Here is a 22,037-nt window from a genome sequence, read left to right as displayed (position 1 = left end):
TTATCAAATAGAGCAGAAAGCGACTGCTTTGCTGATGTATTATTTTAAAGCCATTCCACAAAATTTAATAGGCAGTCTCTTCTCATATTGTCCTGGCCCTTTCTGTGATCCATCACATGCACTCAGCTTGGTCCATCTGTTTTGCCTATCTTTCAGACATGCACCTTCTGTCCCCCATGCCATCCCTCACTTCAGTCAACCTACTGGCTGACACTGTCTCACAGCCAGTGCCTGTGACAGATCCCTTTGCAAGACCTACACCTACTGAGACCACTGGCAGAAAACAACTCACTAGTGATGGGTGAGCTGTGCAACGAGAGACTCATGCTCTGTCTTTTATAAGATCTTTACAAAGCATAAATGAAATCACAGTCTATAAAGTTGGACAGATTGTTTTTCTTTTTTCCAGTGCTGGCCTGCTGCTGGTCTGAGGGAAAGAGCAGAGCTAGCAAATTCTTAACCTTCTCTACTTTCTGATCACTGCCTCGGTGCCTTCTTCGATGATCCCTTTTCTTTCCTTATTCATGCCATGCTTCCCAGGGCAGTACTGTGTTTCACTGTACCTCTTAATAGCAGGTAGCACACTGTAGACTGGGGGCACTAGGAATCATAGAATCATCAAGGTTGGAAAAGACCTCTAAGATCATTGAATCCATCTGTCCACCCTACAACCTCTAACCACTAAACTATCCACTGTAGATCTTCATCTACCCAACCTTTGAACACCTCCATGGATGGTGCCCCCACCACCTCCCTGGGCAGCCTGTTCCACTTCACCACTCTTTCTGTGAAGAAGTTTTTCCTAATATCTAACCTGAACCTACCCTGGTGGAGCTTTAGCCCATTTCCTCTCGTCCTAAGGAAGACCCGTTCCATTCATCCTGGGTGAACCTGCAAATCTGCTGCTTTGTGCCTCTGAACTTCTGAAACTGCTCCCAAAAGCACAGCCAGATGCACTAGGAGACATATGTTAAACTGTGTGCATGGATGGTGCTGCAGGGGAGAGCATGAAAGGCAAGCTCTGGAGGTCACTGCAGTGGCTACTGCAGGCCACCACAGAGGAGCATGAACAGAGCCAGCAGGAGACAGCTTATCCGTGCTGTGCTTTGGTCGAGGCAGTAACCTCAGCCTCTCACTTTCATGAGTGCTAAATTCACACAAAAATGTTTTTTTTAAAACCCACCACAGGCGATTAAGCTGTGATCTAGATTAATTAGCTGCCATATTTCATTTTTAAAATCAGAACTGGCCTGTGCTGACACCAGGGAAACTTATAATATTTTTACTGGTACCTAACTGCCTCTGATTTTTGACACTGCCTGGAACTTGATGGTTGCTACTAGCTTCACTTACCCATGCCAGGCAGCTGTCTGCACCCACTGCTGGAAGCAATCCTGCTGTGCTCCTTGGGATGGGTATTAGGCTGAAGGTAAGGGACCAAGGATCTCCTAATGAAAGTGCTGACCCTGGTGCAACCTGCATGCCCCAAGTAGCATTGCTTCAGTGTTGAAAACAAAAGATTGATGAATTGTGTAATGTACTTTTACTGCTGCTAATTTTTCTGAGTGCTGCTGTTTGGTGTCTCCTGGAGGCTAACAGGCCCCTTTGGCTACAAAACAACATTTACTCCATTCCAGCAGCTGAGATGCTGGAGTCAACAGACCTGTACTTGCTTCCTGAATGATAAGAAAACATCGGAATGCACATCATGGAAAGTACGCATCTAATGGAGGTTCAGCATCACTGCTTGGAAACTTGGTTCACTCTCAACCGCCTCTTCCTGTGAAGATCTTCCACATCTAGATCTCCTGCTGAAAATAGGAATTCTTTCAGGGTTTTTATATGTTCATTCAGCAAGTTCACACTCCTTTTTAGGTTGTTTTATGTACTACTTTTCCAGGAGGAGTCCTAACAGCACCCCCGTCAAGATGAGAGGATGCTCTGAGACTCAGTTCAGCAAGAAGCACCTCCTGCAACCAGGATGGAGATACCCATGATCAATTTAGTACAAATGGACACACATAAGAAGTTTGTGAAAAGTGTACACATAAGGCATATAGGTGAAGTAGCAAAACCATTTACAGCCACAAGTAGAAAACAGATACCTTGCAACTCTCCATATGTTCATTGGCATATAAAACATTTGTTTGGAATATCAATGCAAGTATTCCTCAAAACCAGGTGAAACCCAGAACCTTCCTTTCCTTCCCCATGTCTCTGTATACCTGCTATGGCAAGCACTGCACAAATGTAAAGAGCCACTGGAACAGGAACTACAGAGCAATGCCATCAGCCCATCAGGAAGAGAGGTTCTGCCATATGCTGTTCTTTGTTCCTTCCCACTCAGCAGAAAGGGCTTCAGATAAAAATACAGGTTGTGAGAAAGTGAAACCATCTCATGCACCATGCTGGAAAGAGCCAACAAGAAGGCAACAGGTAAGCACCCTGCAATTCTGCAACACAGTACAAAGACTCAAAATCATACTAATAGTCAGCAGCAGCCAGTAGAACAGACCAGAAAAATTGTTACACTTTGCTGGTGGTCCGCAGTTCTCCTTTCTCAGGTCACTGTCAGCTTTTTCTCACAGACATATTCTGTAACTTCTCCGTCACAATGAAAAAGGTCAATTGAGTCTAACTTTCTCCACACCAAGCCAGTGCTGCTCTAACTTGCCCCAACTGAAGCACAGGACTCCACTCCCATTCCACCCCACAGGAATGTTTCATTTCTGCCTTCTCCACTCCCTTGGAGCAGAAGAGCAGCACGGGCCTTCCACCAGCTGCTAATGTGCATCTTCCTTCTCTAGTTGCAGGGATGCTAAACACACTGTAATAAATCTCCTCATCCCAGGGGAACAGTTCTCTTTCTTCAGCCCCCATGACATTATACACAGCAGCTCTTTCCAATGTCAAAAGCTCCATTTCAAAGCTCTTTGCCCCAGTGAAATATCCTGCTGCCCTGCATCTCATCACCTCTCCCAACACGACCTGGCTTTCAGGTTCCCATAATGTGTGCAAGAAGCAGGAGGCTGCTTTCAGCCAAGGACAGGAGCCCTGATAGGGCTGTCAGGTGGAAGGGACCTCTGCATTTGGGCTTTACATTATGTGCCTTTTTCTCACCTCACAAGGATGTTGCTGACAATGTTCACTTTGCAGCAGAGAAACAAAACAAAACAGCCTGCAGTACTGAAGGAAAGCCCATCTCTAGTCCAGTGCATACTGAATCAAAGGCTGGGAGAAACACAAAGCAGTAGTTTTACAAGGTTTGGCCTTAATTTTTAAGCAAATTCTCATTCAGTTTTAGCAACAGAGACATGCATCAAAATCTTTCTTCCGTGCTATCAAAACCTTTCTTCCTTCGCTGTGATCTCTTCTTTTCCTAAAGCTGTTGTATTCAAATTCCAGCTTCCATCAGGAAGAAATAGCTGTGTGTTTTCTGTGTATGTTCTGTAAGCTAAATGAGAAATAATCATTTCCTATCAGGCTTCTTCTGACAGAAACCTTAGTCACACAGAAATACACTGCTACAGTGACTGGATTGCTGTCCTCAGCTTTTCAGTCACCCTTGTTCTGTCACAGTCTGATCTCAAGCTCCATGACACAGGTTCTGCCCTTGCTTGTCTTTCCTCTAGCTCACTATCTCCAATCAAACACAGTTCCAATGATCTCCAGTGGAAATATACTGGTAAAAATCCAGAACACTCTGAATCATCAACTGTCCTTTGGATCTCGCGTCTAGAGCAGTAGAGTGTTGTTTGGCATTGTTTTTCTTGCATTTCTTTGCAGCACTGGAGTTCTCAGGATAGCATAGAATCAGGTGGTGCTAAATTCAGATTTCTTACCCACAGGGGAATATCAAGGAGATTTTGCTTAAGGCACAGTTCTTTACATTTGCCTTCCACTTCTTCTTGATTTTATCCATTGTCCTAAAGATGTTGCTCAGCTTGATGGCATTATATAGGTACCTTGAAAGAAGCTTGAAACCAGAGTCAGGTCTCTTCTTCCCGGCTATCTTGTTCTGGTCTTCTTTCTCCTTTGCACAGTTCTTATTTCACTGGTTTCATCCTCATAGATTTGGCAAAGAACATTCTCATCTGGAGCTCTCTGGAATTCTCCACGTGCTGGAATGCTTCTTTAAAGTCCTGTTTTACTCACCTCTGCTGTGTTTTTATCTCGGTAATATTCTTTGCAACTTCAGCGAGTTCACACTTCACCACCTCTCACACCTCATTTGGCATTGTCCTCTTTGCATTTTAGCAATGCATCAAACTGCTCCCCAATTACCACTAAGGTAGCCTTCTCCAACATACTCCAAATTATTCCCAAAGGGCTGAAAGAATCATGTCATGCATTAGAAGCATGAAACCTGAACTCTGAAAGAAGCAGCTAGTGATGTGAGGGACTAACTGCACCTGACAGTTTTATGGAAGGAAAATCACTGATTTCTGCCCTTCCCATATAAAGCTTGAGTCCTTCCTTTTTTTCCCCATGTCAGTATAATTTCTTATATTGGTTCCAGGTATATCTTCTTCTACTGTGATGTTGAGTTCAATGGCCTATTATTAATTTTGTGCCAGTTATACATGGCTGTATCCCATCTGATGCTCACAATTACTTGTCACTAACACAAGTAAAAATGACAGCAGATTCACATCCAAAGTACTTTAGAAGACAGTTTTAAAATGCAAGTTCTCAAACACACTCAAAGCTTGTAGATGGCTTCTTCATCTTGTGGCTTCTGCTTGTCTAGTTTCCCATATAAATTCTTAACACCAGCCTCTTCCTTCAACAACAGTGACAGCATTTCATGCTTGTTGGTTGCTCTCAGAAGATAAGTAACCTGATATAAATTACCTATTGCAGCAAGTGAAACAGAACCTGTTAGTACAGTAGTTGGTCCTAGAAGGCAGCAAGTACTGACTACTTTATTACAGGCAGGTTTTCTATCACGGTAGAAGTCATTTCAATATGGCATGCTCTTCAAAGATTTTTCTCTGCCACTATTTAAATTTTCTTCCCTGGTTCAGTAGTTCACACAATGAACAATGTTAAATCTTTACCCTAACTCTCACATTGGTGGGGTACCAAAGATACAGTGAGACCACAGAGATGTATTTCTCCCAGAACAAACCAGAGACACTGAGGATTGAGGACAGGGGTCAAAAAAATGGTGAACCCCAAATGAATTAATTTTCCCTGTTAAATCTGCAGTTAATTGTTACTCACTGATATTCATTTAAACTATTCATTTAAACTAACCCCCACAAACTATCAGCTGAATAAGAAAAAGATAAAGAGGATACTTGAAACAAATACCTCTATGTATTCAACATATTGTGATGTGAACAAGCAATACCTTAGACTAGATGAGAAATTCCTGCATCTCTTGATGAGACGTTCTTGAACCAATTGTGAATTTAAGACAACGTACCTGCCATTCATAACTGAGTCTGGAAGAGCTCAGTGATTCAGATCCCAATGACACAGTTATACTTCCAGCTGTCAATCACCTTCACAACTGAAATCAAGATAGACTTGCCAGGGAACCAGGTTGGGGATAGTTCTCTTTCTCATAGGTTTAATGTAAATGTACCTAAAATTTCTGTGTGTCACCTTACTAGAAAGAGACTGACAAACTAGATAAGAGTTTTAAAACAATAAAAACATTGGGTAAACTCAAGTAGGAGTAAAGAAATGCAACGGGCACAACACGAGGGCATGAACTGAGACATAATAGAGTCTGTCACAAAACAAGGAAACACTTTTTCACACTGAGGGTGACAGAGCACTTGCACAGGCTGCCAAGAGAGGTTGTGGAGCCTCCCATCTTGGAGATATTCAAGAGCCACTGGACATGGTTCTGGACAATGGGTGGCCCTGCTTGAGCAGGGAGGGCTGGATCAGATGACCTCCAGAGGTCCCTTCCAACCTCAACTATTCTGTGAAAAAGCAACAGATTGCTTCATTTAGGAAACAGCATGCAAATATACAAAAGATGCATTCATAAAGACAATTAGGTATTTTTCAAAGACTGCCTGAAACTCATATGGGAAACACTAAGATTTCTCTTTCCTCATCAAGTGTCTTTACCATGAGATCTCCACAGACAATGGAAGCGCTCTTCAGGCTATGTGGTGACAGCATCTAAACATGTGTTACTAAGATGCAGAGAGGAGTGTGCAGGGTAGGACTTGTCATGGATGAGAAGAGAGCATCTCTGGAGGCTCCACAAGGTCCATGTTTATACATGGAAACTTTTAATGCTGTAATGAGAGCACTGCCAAGATGCCCAGGAGAAACCCGTGTGCACTTTTTAGAGGACAAAGTAATTTGAATGTTTCCAAAGAGCTGTCCTGTGAGAAGAAAGGTGCCATGGCTGCTCTCCAGACAGGCCCTGCAGCCCCTTTGGCAGAAGTGAGGTGCCCGGCGCACTGTCAGCAGAGCCCTGCAGATGGCTGCAGAGTTCTTCCTGCTCCTACCTGCGCTGGAGCAATGGGCAGCTGGAGGCAAAGCCATTAGCCAGTCCCCCACTGAAGGAAGCAAAACGATTTCTCCTTTCAAAGGAATGATGCTTCTCTTTATGCTGCTTTTATTTCTACCCAAATCTAACAGCCAGTCACCAGCAAGCTGAATATCACTGCCTTTAACCTCCCAGAGATCCTGCATTTGCAAGTTTTCCCACGACAACAGCTGAAAGACAGAGATGCAGAGGCTCTTAAGCATGACAGTGAATTCTTAAGGGAAGAGAATTGGTCACTGAAGATGCTTTTCTCACCAAGACTCTGTAGTCCTAAGGAGCTTTTATGGACCAGACATTTGAAATGATCTATCTCTTCTTGCCCACAGCAGCTATATTCTCTTCTTTCACCAGACCACCACCTAACAGTGCTGAATGGCTGTCTGATGCAGAGGGACAGCCTTCCTCCTACACCCCATGGCAGGCTCAAACACTGTCCCTAAAACAAGCCACCTTTGTCCACCAGCTTCCTTGAAGTCTTTAATTCTGAGCTCTTTTTTTTAAAAATTGAGATTTCCATCACCCTGGCCCCCCCATTCCTCTGAAGCCATGTCTCCTACTTATTTCTCCCCCTCAAAAGCCTATCTATGTAGGGACAACGTCAGCTTTTGCATCACAAAATTTTGGGTGCAAATTCTTCCTTTGTCTCAAGGGGATCATGAGTTTTGCTGTGCCCAACTTCTATCAGTTATATGTTCTGAGCACAGCCTGATGTCTGAGCACAGCCTCTCATCAGGCTATGGACAGAAAGCCACCACATGCACGCAGATACTCAATGGAATCTGGCGCCCGAGTCACATCGTCTTCTTGGAAAATCCCAGCTCCAGTAAGGTAACATGAACTGTCCCTTTATGTTATGTATTTACCTAGTTCCTTTCAATCTACACATTTGAATCAAATAAATTATCTCCTAAGAGGGAGTAGAGAACTTATAATAGACACGAGCTGCGCAATCTCTTTTAATCCATCCAATATTAGACTCGTTAGTCATCAGGATAACAATCCTATTTGCAAAATCAGCTACCTTTATCAGATAACCAACAGGACCTACTACAATATCTATTAGTCCAACAACATCCCCACCAAGATATATAACCACTTCTGTACAAAAACCTCTCTTCTAATCCTTCTTAAACTCAACAAGACTGATTGGTTTTTATTATTCATGAATTAATTTTTAACTCCTGGTCCAACAGGGGAATTGAATCTGTAATATTTTGCAGAGACTGAGGCAAAGTAACTATGTTGAAAAAGCAGAGCAGCCAAAAGCAGATATTTTTCTTCTTCCAAAAGGCAATCAAAAAGGCAGAGAGGGATGCATCTATTTTTCCGTGAACACCTGAGGGGAAAATTCTAAGAAAATTTAGTGTATTAAAAGATGTATAAATACTACATCACTGCACTGTGAGAACTTTTGCTTTTTGTTTCATAATCATGTTATTTAAAACAGCTGTGGAATTAAGTTTGTTCCTATTTTTAAAAATAGCTCCATGTCAGAATAGGAACTCAGGTGTGGAAATTTTGAGAGAGAACATTCATATTACTAGAGAAGTAATGATTAAGGCTTACAGTTTCTTCTGCAATGATAGTCCCCTAGCTGTAATTGCTAGAAGAAAAGGAATCACTGTTTTAAAGTAAAAAAACACTTCTGAAAAAAATAAAGAGAATGGTCAGAAGCACTGTAGATGTTGAAATAAAAAAAAAATCAAAGTATCTCATCAAATAACTTCCTAAGAAAGGGGATGCACACTATATTTTGTGCCTCCTAAAATCAAAATCATATGAAAAAGAAATACAAGTTCCAAAATAACAAAAATTAAACAAAAAAGAGGAAAGAAATCCCAGACCACTGACTTTTCTGGCTATGGCACATGAGCCCAGCTTTATCTGGACAATGTTACAGCTGGGTCTATGTTCCGTACACAATTTTTCAAATTCCTTTCTGATGCTTTATATAAAGAAAATTTCTGCTTATCTTCAAAAACCACAAATTCAGATATGCATTGATTTATAAACAGAAAATTTAACTGCATTAGCACCTAACCCTATATAACCCATAATTATATTTTTTCCATGAGAAACAGAATTATTCTTTTTTGAGCATAAATGTTACATACGTAACATACAGCATTCTACATTTATAGAACACCTTCTATGCAAGGCTATAAGCAAATTTACAGACTTTAATTAACAAATACTTGCAAGAACCTTCTAATGGAGACAGACACACCTATCCTTATTTTTTAATAACTTTATATACCTGTATGTGCACAGAAATCTGTAACTATATTCATAAAGGATTGCATATGTGTACAGATAGACATTATATGGATAACTGTTTCATTGAAACAGTACAATATGCACTATTAAATGAACATGTGGCTATATAAAAATTTTTTTATATTTCACATAGATGTGTGTTCTGTTACAGTATGCACACATGTAATTTAAGTGTGTGCTCATACACCCAGATACGCATCCATACAGGTAATTACAGATCTCTGTATGCAAGAAAACTGTTTCTCTCGTGCTTGACTCATTCCAATCTTTACAGTGTGCTTGGTGCCACTATGCAACTTGTATCAATTACACTGAAGGAGAAGTGACTAGCATGTCTATCTAAAGTAAATAAATAGGGACACATGATACACTTAACCATCATTTTCAAAAGGTCAGATTTGCTACAATCTATTAAGGCAAAATGAACCTACAAGAAGTCAAGCCACCTCTCTTCACAAAGCCCAAGCACTGAAATTCAAGTTCCAGTGTGAGGAACAGTGTGGCTTTGAACGTGAGCCTGGACTGTATCAGAGAGATGTAGCCCCATCCCTGCCCCAGCCCCTGGGTTGGGCTGCGCTGCCGGTGCTTGGATGTCGCTGCTTAATACAGTCAGGTGCACGGAGAACCCTGATCCAGCCAGACAGCTTTGCACTACCCATGAATCTGATAACAAATATTGCCTACTAAAGAGTGTCAGGTAATAGGCACCAGCGGTTTTAGTTTCATAAGAGAATGTTTTCAGTACCTCCCTGTACCATTACTCTCTTAGTTGACAAAAATAATCAAAACCCCTAATCAAAAGAAATATAAAAACTAGGAAGAAACTGAATTAGAAGACTCAGAGATAAAAGTAGCAATAACATTATGTATGTCTGAAAAGAAGCTAAAGAAGAACTGAACTTCTGTGTTTTAAAAAATTAAATCACTCTTATTCCTCTACAGCACTTTCTGTACTGTTAAAACCATATAGCAAAAACATGCCATACATGGTCCAGAAACAAAAATAAAGCAACAGTAACTCCTAAAAATTACTGTGTACATCAAAGATTATTTTACAAATTAAAAAGCAAAGTATATGAAGAAAATGCTAAAGACGCTAAAATGCTAAAAATGCTAAAAACGCACATTGGCTAATTCTGGAGATGTATACAAAATAAAATAAAATAAAAAAAAAAACAGTGACATGCTATGTTCTCCACTGCTATGTTGCCATGTGTGAAAAACTTATCTAGGTAATATCTTAAATCAGGAAACGAATTATGCGTTTGAGAACTAGAAACTCGACACATCAACTGAATAAAAAAAAAAAAGATTTTAAAAAAATAAAATCTTTGAAGAATATTTCTTTAGTGTCCTTCTTTTCAGTTGTTTAATTTTTAATATATAAAATGGTGTAAATCTCAGTGAGAATTTGGTTTGCAAGCATTCATGTTGGCACATTTTGAAAAGAAGTACTTGTGATAACTGATGGAAAATCTTATTTCTGTCTTATTTTCATCCAAGTGCTTACACATACCTAAAATCGTCTCCATATGCAAAATTGTAACAGAAGAATTGAACACTTTAAAAAATCTGTTCTTTTGACCTTTCTGTTGAGTAAAAGGACATCAAGACAATACACTCACCAGCATTGTTCACACTGACGGCTCCATCACCGGAGATTGCGGGCCATTATTACTAAAAGGAACTTTAAAGTACCAGGAGAAAAGGGGGAAAAATTAGAAAATAACACTTCTAAACATGCTGTATGTACAAAAAGCCCTTTAGAACAGTAGATGCAGAGCAACAAAAAAAACTCATCTAAGAACAGCTGCAATACAACACAGACAATCAATTAAAAACAAAAGGTGCTATGAGAAATTGTCTCCTGTTATGTAAGATACTCCAGACTGGAGGTACCACTTCCATCACTTGCATCATAGGCTATTCTAACTTAAGAAAAATATAGGACCCTTGAAATACATGGTAAATGCAACATAATTTCCAGGAACGGGAAAGAAAAATCTGGACTGAGGAAAGGTGTTCTCATCAAAGGCTCTTACCCTAACAAGAAGAAACTAGAATAGGCTTCCTTTCCTTTCCACGCCTTCAATATTTGTGAGATGTCCTTACAGTCATGACAAAAAATTGTATGAAAATAGCCACCTCCCTCTAAATTTGACTTATTTCCATTCACATATACAAAAATGCAAGAATAAATAAAACTCAGAACAGTCCTATCACAAATCTTATTGCAATTTAAATCTGATCTTGAAAACAAAGAAGAAAACAAATAAGAAACAGTATTCATATAAAAAAGCAAAGTAGCCCTCTTTGCTTCCTATGCATACATACGTTTGGGACTTTATGAACAGATTTGTTGTTGATCACTAAATCGTCAAGGATCGGGAATATCCTTTGTAGGACAACAAAGTCATCCTAAGGGTGACCAGACTGAGATTTGCCAGGATCCCACAAAATGAATAGTATTTCTTACATATTTATTTCTCCCTGATTCAGAAAGAGAGTACAAGAAAATTCCAGCTCAGCAGGGACACAGAGCCATCGCAGGTTGTGTGATAACAGCTTGCCACCTGCTTTTCACAAGTTGTCTTTGCGAAGTGCAAGGGGCACTGAATGGTAACGTTGCCTGTGGTGATAGGAATGCACTGAACAGCTCAGTATGCAAAAGCACTTACTGGTACACAGTGCTCTTCACAAAGGGCATTGCAGAATGCTTTCCAGACTCTATCAGAAGTGCTAGGAGAGGAAATATTAGTGTGTGTGTTGCAGGAGCAACATGAGCACTTGCTATCACAATAAAAGAAGGTATAAGCAAATATGGGTATGATGCTTCTCATAGAAAAACAAACAAACAAACAAACAACCAAAAAAAAAAAAAACCCAAATTTTTTTTTGAAAAGCAAAAATTTAAAAATTAGAGAGGGGAAGACTCAAAAAGCCCAAAAAAGACAGGAAACTTAGCAGCAGTTTGTCAGCTAGGAGGAGTATTTCTTTGCAAGAACAGCAAGGGTTAATACTGGCATACAAGCTCCAGTCCAGTCAAGATAGGGTCAAATGATGTGCAGTGAAAGTTTCAAGTCCTCAATCCCCCAGAGCTTGTTTGCTAATTACATTTGCAATTACAAACATGACAAATATATTATTATACAGTGTGTTCCACCTTGAGCAGGCATGCTTCTCCTCACGGACAGTCCCTGCCAGCAGCCAGATTCTCAAGCACTGGAAGAATCAAAGTGCATCATGCTCCAGCTGCAAGGATCATTTTGTGCATCTCTATTGCTCTGAAGAGATAGGGCAGAGCTTTAGAGAGAGGCTGTACAGCAGGGATGCAAACAAATGCAGAGAGTAAATGACTACAATTTAATTTATAAGAAGTAAAACTCACCAGGTTCATAGCTATTAGTAATAAATAATAGTAAATTATTTTGTTCCCTATGACAGGCACGAAGCACTTACACATGAAGGCTACATAGAGATGACTGTGTTTTCAATTCAAATGCAACTGATATTGGGAAGACAAAAAGAAATCAAGATTTTCCTATTTTTGTCAAGGTCACCAAAGCCAAGTACCGCCAATATCTGCTTTGCTAAGTCCTTTCACTAAACAATTATCTGATTCATAGTTTGCCCTGGAAGCTCTGATCTTTCCTTTCCCCCTCAACTCCCCATTTTCCATAGCAGTATTACCTAGGAACCTCGCTGCTGACTACTGGACAGATGCTAAATATACTTGCTCAGACTAAAAATTCTGTTGTGCTCCCTGGCTGTAAAGTTGCCATCAGTAGCAAGATGGAATAAATAACAGGTCTGACTGGAAAGAATTACCATCTATGAAATCTACATGGGAACTGTACACGCACAACACTAGCTCCTGTTGTTTGATCCCCGACTCCTGAACCAAGGACCATAAGCTAGATGTTGGGGAAAGGATTTCAGCTTTTATAGTCAGCCTTCTATAGTCAAGAAAAAGATGTGTCACAATCTTTTTCTACTTTTACCATTTATTTCCTTAATTAAATATCTCGGACATTTTATACTCTTTGGAGAAATTCTATCATGTTCTCAACAAAATCTAGAAAGTTCATATAGTTTCAGGTTTAAACCTTTTACTTTCTCCCTTCTTCTGTTCCCTAAGAGAGTCTGTATCCTTTGAGCCCTTGAAAATTTGGTAAAGAAACCCATCAACTCAATGCACAAAACTTCTTAATGAACTAGAATTACTTGGAAGAATACAGGTGTCTTCAAACGACATGAAATTCAGAGCAGTAGTAACAGCACAGAAACTGGGCTGTGGAATAACAGTGGAAAGGACATGGAGACTAGAGCAATGTTCACTTCAAGAAGAAAACGGGATGTAAAATTTTTGACACAGCAACTTTCTCTTGATGCTGTCTCTCCAAAGTCTTTCCCCTCTCAGGCTAAATGCAATAATTATTGATAACTTCACATCAATATAGTGAAAAAAATCCTATTTTAAAAATATATCGATCTTTCCATATTTCTCAATAATTGATAATGATTAACTCATCTTTACTTTTACAAATGGAACTAGAAGAGGGAAAAGTTAATACAAATACTTTAAATGTACAAATTCCCTCATCAGCCTCATGCTCAATAAGTTTAGCGTACCAAGACCCCATTCTACAACGGGAACCTGGTCAGAAACCTGATAACTAGGCCATTTCCCTTACAGAGGTTTTTCAATTTATTCTGTCAATAAAACAAACAACTCCTCTCTCCACTCTACCCAATTAACAACTCCTTCTTATCCCAGACTTTCAGAGATACTCAGAGCAGACAGTTGCATTCAGCTCCTCTGACTCAGATTTCCTCCCATTCACGGAATACTGAGATTTCCAGTAACCTCTGAAGTCAAGTCACATTTCCTCAGTCTGTGCTTTAGAGTCAGGGGCAACACTTTGTAAATTCTCTGCTGCAGGGTTCGGAATTTGCTCCTTCATTGGCTTAAAACTCAAAAGTTATACCTTTCCATCTCTCTATCATGGGTATCACTTATTCCTTTCAACTTTTTCCCTCTGTTCTTGAAATAATTTTCATTTTTATTAGATCAGTGACTCATGTGTCTGTCTTGTACATCAGAGGAAACAGTGTAAGAGACATAGCATCTGGCAGGATGCCCTCATTTGGCAATGATTTTTATTTTCCCTTCATGATGGTTTCTTGGTCAGTTTCTGTCTATCAGGTAGAATATTAATTAGAAACAGAAATGGTAATTTTCTAGTCCTATCAATATTTCCAGTGGCAACTAGGCAAAAAAAATTCCATGGGAGGTGGAAGTTAATACAGAAAACTAAAAATGCCGTATTTCACTCACCTCTGAAAGTGTTAGGTTTGCATACAAGAGAGACACACCACCAATATTCAGTTTATGTATTTAACCTTCATGTTAATCCTCGTAGATTCACACTTGTGTTCTTGTGTTAATACAATCACATCCTTTATATTTCAGAGTGTCCATGTGTGGTGTCTGTACATGCATTCCTTTCCTGCTGCACTGCAGATAGACATTGTCAGTACAGTGTAACTAATGTATTCTCACCATATGCCCTCACCTGAGAAACAAGCTGCAGGTACAAATCATTGTCTTTAGTTTCCCAATTCAAACTCATACAAAAGCTTCTTCCTTGGAGCTGCATCACTTACTCCAGGAATAATCCTCCAAGGGCTCAGTACCCAAAGGTAGTAAGCAGTTGCTAAAGAGGTGATTCCTACACAAGAAACAAAATACATATGCTGCCTTAGGAAGCATGCACAGAGGGTCAAAATTAATATTTTCTTACTCTCCCTAAAAGATCCCGCACCAAGGGAAACCATACAACCCGCTGACCAGAACTTCCGCAGGTTCCTGGTGTAATCACTCAGATCAACACAAGCAGGCAAAGGAAAGGGGACTTTCACTGCTTGAGGAAGACAAATCCAAAACCTGAAAAGTGCAACTAGGGAAACTGAATTCCTTTGCTTGTTTTTTGTTGAGACCTTCCTTGGGTCTGATTGTTACAAAAATCAAGTTTCCTTAAACTCCAAGGTGAAAGGAGTCACTTCTGTGCCTTATTCATTCTCTCTCTCTTTCAATAATTATGGTGAAATACAGTTTCCAGGTAACTGTATGGATCACATATTGAGTGACCACATCCACTTTCCCTCCTGCATTCTACTCTTCCGCCTATGTTTTCCTGCGGCTTAACAATCAACTAAACAAAACGAGGCAGTTTGCAATGTTTTAAAAGTCACTCCTAATTTAAGGCGCAAATTGACACAAATTGCTCTCCACATAATTCTAAGAAGTATTATTTTTCTTTTAAAAACGGAAAATTACTATTAAAGTCTTTTCAGTAGCTAGCAGACAGAAGAGTAAATCGGTACAGTAAAGATAATATTGCTCACACAGCTAGGTAGTGACACATACCTGTATTTACATTATATGTTCACAATACAATTGTGCTATAGTGGGAGAAAAAAATGACTAAAGGGATATATATTGGGCCAGCTTTTATCCTCAGCTACAGGAATGCAATCTGAAATCTAACCTTAACAAAAGCAGAATGTAAATCAAACCAGCATCTGACACATTGCATATACACCTTGAAATATACTGTATTTTTAAGGCTTCTCACATCTTTCTCTCAATAACTTTTACCAGGCTTAGTCATACTTCCCTGCTTTGGTGTACTCCTCTAAATTAAAAATAAAATTTAAAATATATTGAAAAATATAAGTTGAGATATTTTAAATAATGTCTCTCTCTCTTTCCCCGTCATCATTAAAGAGAAGGTTAGCTGGCACACAAAACCAAGCCAAGCACTTCTGTAAACCAAGAGCTCTCTAACAGTTTCTCATCTCAAAACGCAGCACTCTCTCTACTATAAAGCCAAAGGGGCTCAGTGGCACTTCTCTCAGTGCCACCTTCATCTGTCTACTCTGCGGCGAAAGAGTTGTGAATACAGGTGAGGTACACTTGACTGAGAGCTAACTGCTAGCCCACAGGAAAGTACAATGGGTGAACAGTAATACAACATACAGATCACTTGTTTTCTTAGTTCCATTTCTCAATTTCAAAAGTATAAAGGAAAAAAAAAAAAAGAAAAACTTGAGACAATATAGTAAGTGATTATGATCTAGCTTTTGATTGTGTGATTGTGGCATTTTGTACTTTTTTTAAATGAAGGTAAATGCACTTTTTTTTCCCTTGCCTTAATATTAAGAGACTCCCAGCAGAATAAAGAATACATTTCCCTCAAGAAACTGTTTATTTATTTTTAATTCAAAATGGAGCAGCCACAAGTGAAGCACCAGTGGGGAAAAGAAAATCACATGGGCTAGATTATTAATTTCTATTAACAATACTAAGTCTCATTTTAATAAAACCGCTGGAAGCAAGGGATTAAAGGGAGAAGAAATGAATGTAAGGACAGATGGAATATCAGGAAACAAGAGACACACAGATAAAACACTGCTCTAACGAGGAAAGAGGGGTAAGTATCATTGTGAGGTTTTGTTTGGTTGTTTTAATATTACTAAATACAACGTGTTCTTAAAACAAAAGCAATGAAATAAACAAAATTACTTCACTCACACCTCTGATGACACCACAGAACCTGTGTAAGTGACACGCGGATTAACATGCAAACACACAAAAAGGGACTCTGCTCAGGGTGAGATTTATTGGAGAGGAGAAACTCATTTAAAATTAATTGCTTCAGCCAGCTGGATGCAAACGCTGAGAAGATTTTGCCTTGTTTCCTAAGTTCCCCAAAAGGATCAAAGCAAACTTGAAATGCTGAAGCGATTTTAAGCACAGCATTACCAGGCACAGCCCACTTCGGAATACAAAGAGCAGTAGCAGGTGCTAAGGTGTCAGCCACCGGTCCCAGCTCGGGATGTCTGCTCTCCAGCCCTCTGACTCACTCCAGTCTTTCCCCGGTCAGGCTACGCAAACAGTAAGCTGTGGGAAACTAAATTTCCATAGGGCACTTTAGATGAAAAACGCAGTTTTAAAATAAAAGACAATGCTTTAATGTGTCATCTTCGTGTAATTTTATACGCACATCTCTTGATAGCCACCTAGTAATTCATCTAATTCATCTAATTCTAGCACAGACGGAAAGTAAAACTGCGCAGAAAGGACTGCCAGTGCTCACAGTTAGCTGCCTGTTCCTAGGAGATGAAGCATTAGAGGGAGAAGTTAAACGTCAAAAAAGAAACACACCAACACACCGCCCCCGCGAAGCGCTGCTCCGCGGCCGCTGCCGCACCTGCCCTCGCAGAGGTACGCATCGCCCTGCTCAGACAGACCCGGCACATGCGGTGCTCCGCGGGGGCGGGCGCAGGCGGCTCTGCGGCAGGGACGCAGCAGGGTCGCTGCCCCGTCCCACCCGCAGCGGGACGCAGCGCCGGTCCCAGCCCGCCCCCGGCCCGCCCGGTCCCGACACGGCACACTCACTGGTTGTGGTAGCCGAGCGGGTCGGAAATGCAGAGCTCGGAAATGTCCATCAGTCCAGTTTGAGCATTCCCGGTTGGAGGAGAAAATTTTATATATATATATATATACTAAAAAAAAAAAAAAAAAAAAAAAAAAAAAAAAAAGAAAAAAAAGGGAAAGTAAAGGGAAGGAAGGAAGAAGGAAGAAAGAATGAATGAAGAAAGAAAGAATGAACGAAAGAAAGAAAGAATGAACGAAAGAAAGAAAGGGGAAAAAAAAAAGAAAAAAAAAAAAAGGAAAGGAAAAACAAGAGAGAAAAACTAAACTGCAGCGGGCAAGGAGGGCGGGGAGCGCCGGGAAGAGGAGCCGGCCCGAGCCCGGCGGCGGGAGGCAGCGCCGCGCCGCTCCGCACCCGCGTGCGGACACACTGAGGGCGGCGGGAGGCGGGCGGCGGGCGGCGCGCAGGACGCGGCCACGGGGGGTTTCGCCGCCCCGAGCCCCGCTGTAGCTTTAACGCCGGGAGACGGATGAAGACGGGCGGGCGGCTATTGGCTCCCGCGCGGGGGCTGGGCTTGGAGCGCGGCTGGGGGAGGCACGGCCGGGGGGGCCACCGGACCCGGCACCGCAGCGCAGCCCCGGGCCCGGCGGGCGTTGTGTTCCCCTGGGACAAGCGGCGGGGCGACGCGGCCAGGGGCCGTAGGAGTTGGGGCCCCGCGGGGTGGAGTGCGGGCCGCTGGCACTGCTGGCCCTGGCACCGAAGCTGAGGCGCCGAGGCTGCCGGCAGCGCGGGTCACACGAAATCGCAGCTCCAGCCGGGTCCCACCACGGCAATGTTCGCGGCGGCAGCGCACGCTCCCCTTCCCTCTCACCCACTCATCTGTCTCTCGTGGGCATCGGCTGTAGAGCTTAGGGTTAAGCAAGACCTTGAGGTGAAGAGTGCCCCATGGTCTGTTTACATCTGCTCGGGCATGCCACACTCACAGCCCGCTGCAGCAGCGTGCCTCTTGGAAGGAACACGCGTGTCCCAGGCACCGTTACAAGCAAATACTACTCCACATACATGCGTTCTGTGCACATGCACAGGCCCAGGTCCCACACTGACACGGTCTGGTCACTACCCTCAGGTATCTGCTTTTCTGTACACAGAGACAAACTCGTAACACACACACACCGAAGAGCGCCCAAGTCCAATTTCAAAGCAGTGCAATTCAGATGTCACTTCAGTTAATTCTATGAAACCATACTGGAATAAATCCTGGCACACGGGATCAGAATCAGACATCCAGGGTAACAGTGCACATTCCCAGGCACAAACCACACAGATACAGACCCTCGGAAATCTTCAGAAAAATCAAAAACCAGCACACACAGCTAGCCTCACAAAAGACACATTTTCAAAGCTCCACATGCATGCTGGCTGGCTTTAGAGTCCATGTGCTTTCACAGTTCCCGCACACATTTTCACACTTTCACAATTCTAGTGAATGTTTGCAGCAATGTACCAATATCTATGAGGATCCCTCTCCATATAAGCATGTGAGCCCCTCAGGCACATGCCTAGCACAGTCTAGCACTGAAAGCCTGACTCACACAGAGGTGCCCCACAAAATCTGTCTGTCCCTTGTGACCTACTCTCCCCATCTTCCAAACCACACCCATGCAAATGTGACTTGTCTCTCTCCTATGCTTATACTTCATGTTTAGACATCCACTGCTCAAATATATAAAAATATCCTTAACAGGTAACCAGACATTTTTTAAATGGAAAATACACACAAACACACCTGGATAAAAGCTTCATTCTCTTATGCCAGGGAAATGAAAAAAAGTAGGAGCTAAGAAAATATTTCTCAATATAAAACCCAGAATTTAATTTGAGGCAAGAGCATATAGCACCAGTAGAAGCAAAGGGCAGACTAGAGCTATTCAGATGAGGAGGGCAATCCAGCACAGAAGAAAATGCATTGTGGGTAGCACTATAAACATGGCAATAAACACTGACTAAATCAGGCTAAAACTTTTCAATCAGTATTTGTAGAAACTCAACAATATTTAAAAAAGATGAATGGCCAAGTGTAAACTGTCCTTGTTTTTTTGAAGTCTATCAGTGCAACTTCTTCACTACCTCCTCTAACAGAGATCTTAACAAATACCATACAAACTAGTGATATGCTCTAGCACATGCCCAGGCCAAGTGGGGTCAAGCTGTGTGATTCAAATCAGCTATCCTTAAGAAAGGACAGCCTAAGAATGTCAAAACAGAGGTCTTTTATGGAGAAAGGTACATATGAAGATGGCACAGTAAAACAGACTCACCCTAAGCCTTAAGAGTACTGGAGCATCTGATTACCTGAATGTTACAAGTGACAAGTTAAATCTTGCCAAGAAGCAGAATTAATACCAATGGAACTTATATGCCTACCTTTTCACACCTAAGAGACATATCATGCCAGGAGAAACTCTAAGGTGCTTCAAAAGAGACAGAAGGCAAAAGCTTTAGTAGTGCACTAGCATTCGTAGGGCCCAAGACTGTAAGTAAGGAATCTCAAAAACCACATAACCCGACCCACATAGAGACAAGACGGACAAAACCAGTACCAGGATGTTTCCAACAAAAATCTGAGGTCAGAGTTGGACTCGCTGATGACCTAGTTGCCCCATGAAGAAGATTCCTGATACAAAGTAGAGAGGCTGGAGAAGGCACACAGAGTCAGGGTGTGAGCGGGCTATAGTTAAAGAGCAGTCAGAGTGCTTGCAGCGAGCTGATTTTAATGGAAAACAATTTTCTGGAGAAAGACGTACTCTAGCTGGACCATGACTGTGCAGGGATTAGCTCTGGTGTGGAATCTCACTGAATGGGAGACCAGGACAGGAATGATCTGGCAGGGGCAGGCAGGCCCTGCTTTCCCAATAGCTGATACTTTAATTTCGCACTTTAACTTTTATCCAGGCTGAGGTGAAGCAAGCAGGGAACCATGTGATTGCCTGGCACAAGGTCCACAGGGCTGAATTAACTGATATAACCAGTACAATGGTAGTTTTGTACTCTGGAAATGGGCTGCTGCTGACAGAGGACTGCTTGGGTAAGGTGGGTATTTACAGAGTGGTGCAGAAATGTAGCATTAATCCCTTCTGACCTGGTGCAAATGGACAAATGGAGCCTTCCCTGTGCAGAGCCCTGGCTCTTCCTTCCTGAGAAGGATAAAAAAGAATAACCTCTGCTGACTGGGCCTGATCTGCCAACCTGAGCTCACCAAGAAAAAGGACAAGAGTTCTGCAGGCTGATTTTGGAACTTTAGGTTTCACCTTCTTTTGCAAACATCTCTGCACACAGTGCTTGCTGTGTGCTGTTCTCACAGATTTAGCCAATTTATCTTTCCCTCAAAGAATAAAGAAGGAAACACTGATCTTCAGCATGACCACCCTTCTGATATGTGTGGTTTTTTTAAAAGTACCAGGATGAGGTTAGAAAGGACTGTAAGATTAAGGTAGCATATCTGGAAGACAAAAACCTCAGTTTGGGTAAATATAAGGCAGAACTGCACAGGCAACAGCAGTACTAGCTTGCCCTGGGAGCACAGCTTTGTTATCCTGACTGAAGCCTGTCCTGGAACTACTGTTTTCTCCCTGCAGGAGGGGTGAGAAGAGTCCTGGCCTCTCAGTCTGTGGCCTCTGAGCAGAGCATACCCACAGGTGCTCGAATAAGTGCTACCTGTTGGCCTGACTTTCATAAGGCACCCTCTGGCTTTTTAGGTCACCAGGTCTCCTCACACCTGATCCAAATGCAGAGCAATGATTTTGCATTAATGTTAGCCTCAGACAGAGAGCAATCAGAGTTCTAGAGGCAGTATCAATTGTTTGAGATATGCAATCCCTCTCCCCAGAAAGAAAGCAAGAACTGCAAAGACACGGCTCTCTGCTTTACTCACTCTTCCAAGAGATGACGAATAGAGACTTACTTTGGAGACTTTCCCTCATCCTCGAATGACTAATCTGGTTTTGATAGATTAATTTTTTTTTACTTTTTTTCTGTTTGTTTTTTGTTTGTTGTTTGTTGTTTTTTTAACTTGTATCAGGGAATAATGATCGACTTTCCAGCAGGCTGACTGATTGACTGACAGAAATTTAATTTGGTCTAATATAGAAGTAACCTGGAAATCATGCCAAACAAACTTGATTTCACTTGCTGATAAGGCTAGGTTTTTTTCTGAGTAAGTAGAGGGAGGGATCTAGTTACTTTTGGGGGTTTAGGACTTTCTTTCCTTTCATGAAGGCCCTATTATTATAGTCTCAAAAGTAAGTCAGTGAAGTGGTATCTGCATGGGGCAAAAAATATACACAGTAATTAAGAGACCTAAGTTGGGCAGAAGGGACTTGTGTATATACATTCTTATTCTGTCTGTTAGGGAACAAGAAGTTCAGTCTCAAAGCTCGCAAAAAGAGAGCTTTCCCAGTCCCTGTCTGATTTAAGGAAACAAACAGTTACAGAGGGTTCATTTTAATGAAGTTGGAAGACAACCCTTTGACACTTTTGAGGTCAATAGTACTGCTTGAGCTTCACACAAGTAACTGCATTGCATGTCTTGATAATCCCTTTGATCTGCAGGGGTAGTATCCCTGCAGAGAAACTTGGGTCCCCTCAGCACTAGTCCCTAATTGCTGGTAGGCTTTTTGCACTCACACATGTAATCCCTTCCACAGCAAATCCCAGATACATACTCTATCCATGAGGACAAAACAGCCTTCTTTATTCTGGTCTTTATTCTGTTTTCCCTTACTACCTTCAAACAGTTCGAT

The 22,037-nt window shown here is 41.6% G+C and overlaps 1 protein-coding gene across 2 annotated transcripts in view; it reads right to left on the bottom strand.

Moving 5' to 3' along the window:
• The window catches only part of ESRRB (estrogen related receptor beta), a 122,722-nt gene that overhangs the window by 63,981 nt on the left and 36,704 nt on the right, over positions 1 to 22,037 (bottom strand). Inside the window, exon 1 of one of the 2 annotated variants that reach the window (XM_030451779.1) lies at positions 17,262 to 17,317. The exons of the other annotated variant lie outside the window; for it this stretch is intronic. Coding sequence (XP_030307639.1) covers positions 17,262 to 17,311 — 50 coding nt within the window. The 5' untranslated portion in view covers positions 17,312 to 17,317. Of the gene's footprint in view, positions 1 to 17,261; positions 17,318 to 22,037 lie in introns of those variants that run through there. 2 annotated transcript variants of the gene reach the window in all.

This window comes from Calypte anna, chromosome 5A, assembly GCF_003957555.1.
Source record: "Calypte anna isolate BGI_N300 chromosome 5A, bCalAnn1_v1.p, whole genome shotgun sequence".
Lineage (NCBI taxonomy): Eukaryota > Metazoa > Chordata > Aves > Apodiformes > Trochilidae > Calypte > Calypte anna.
The sequence above is the reverse complement of the archived record's forward strand: the minus strand, read 5'-3'. Positions and strand labels throughout refer to the sequence as shown.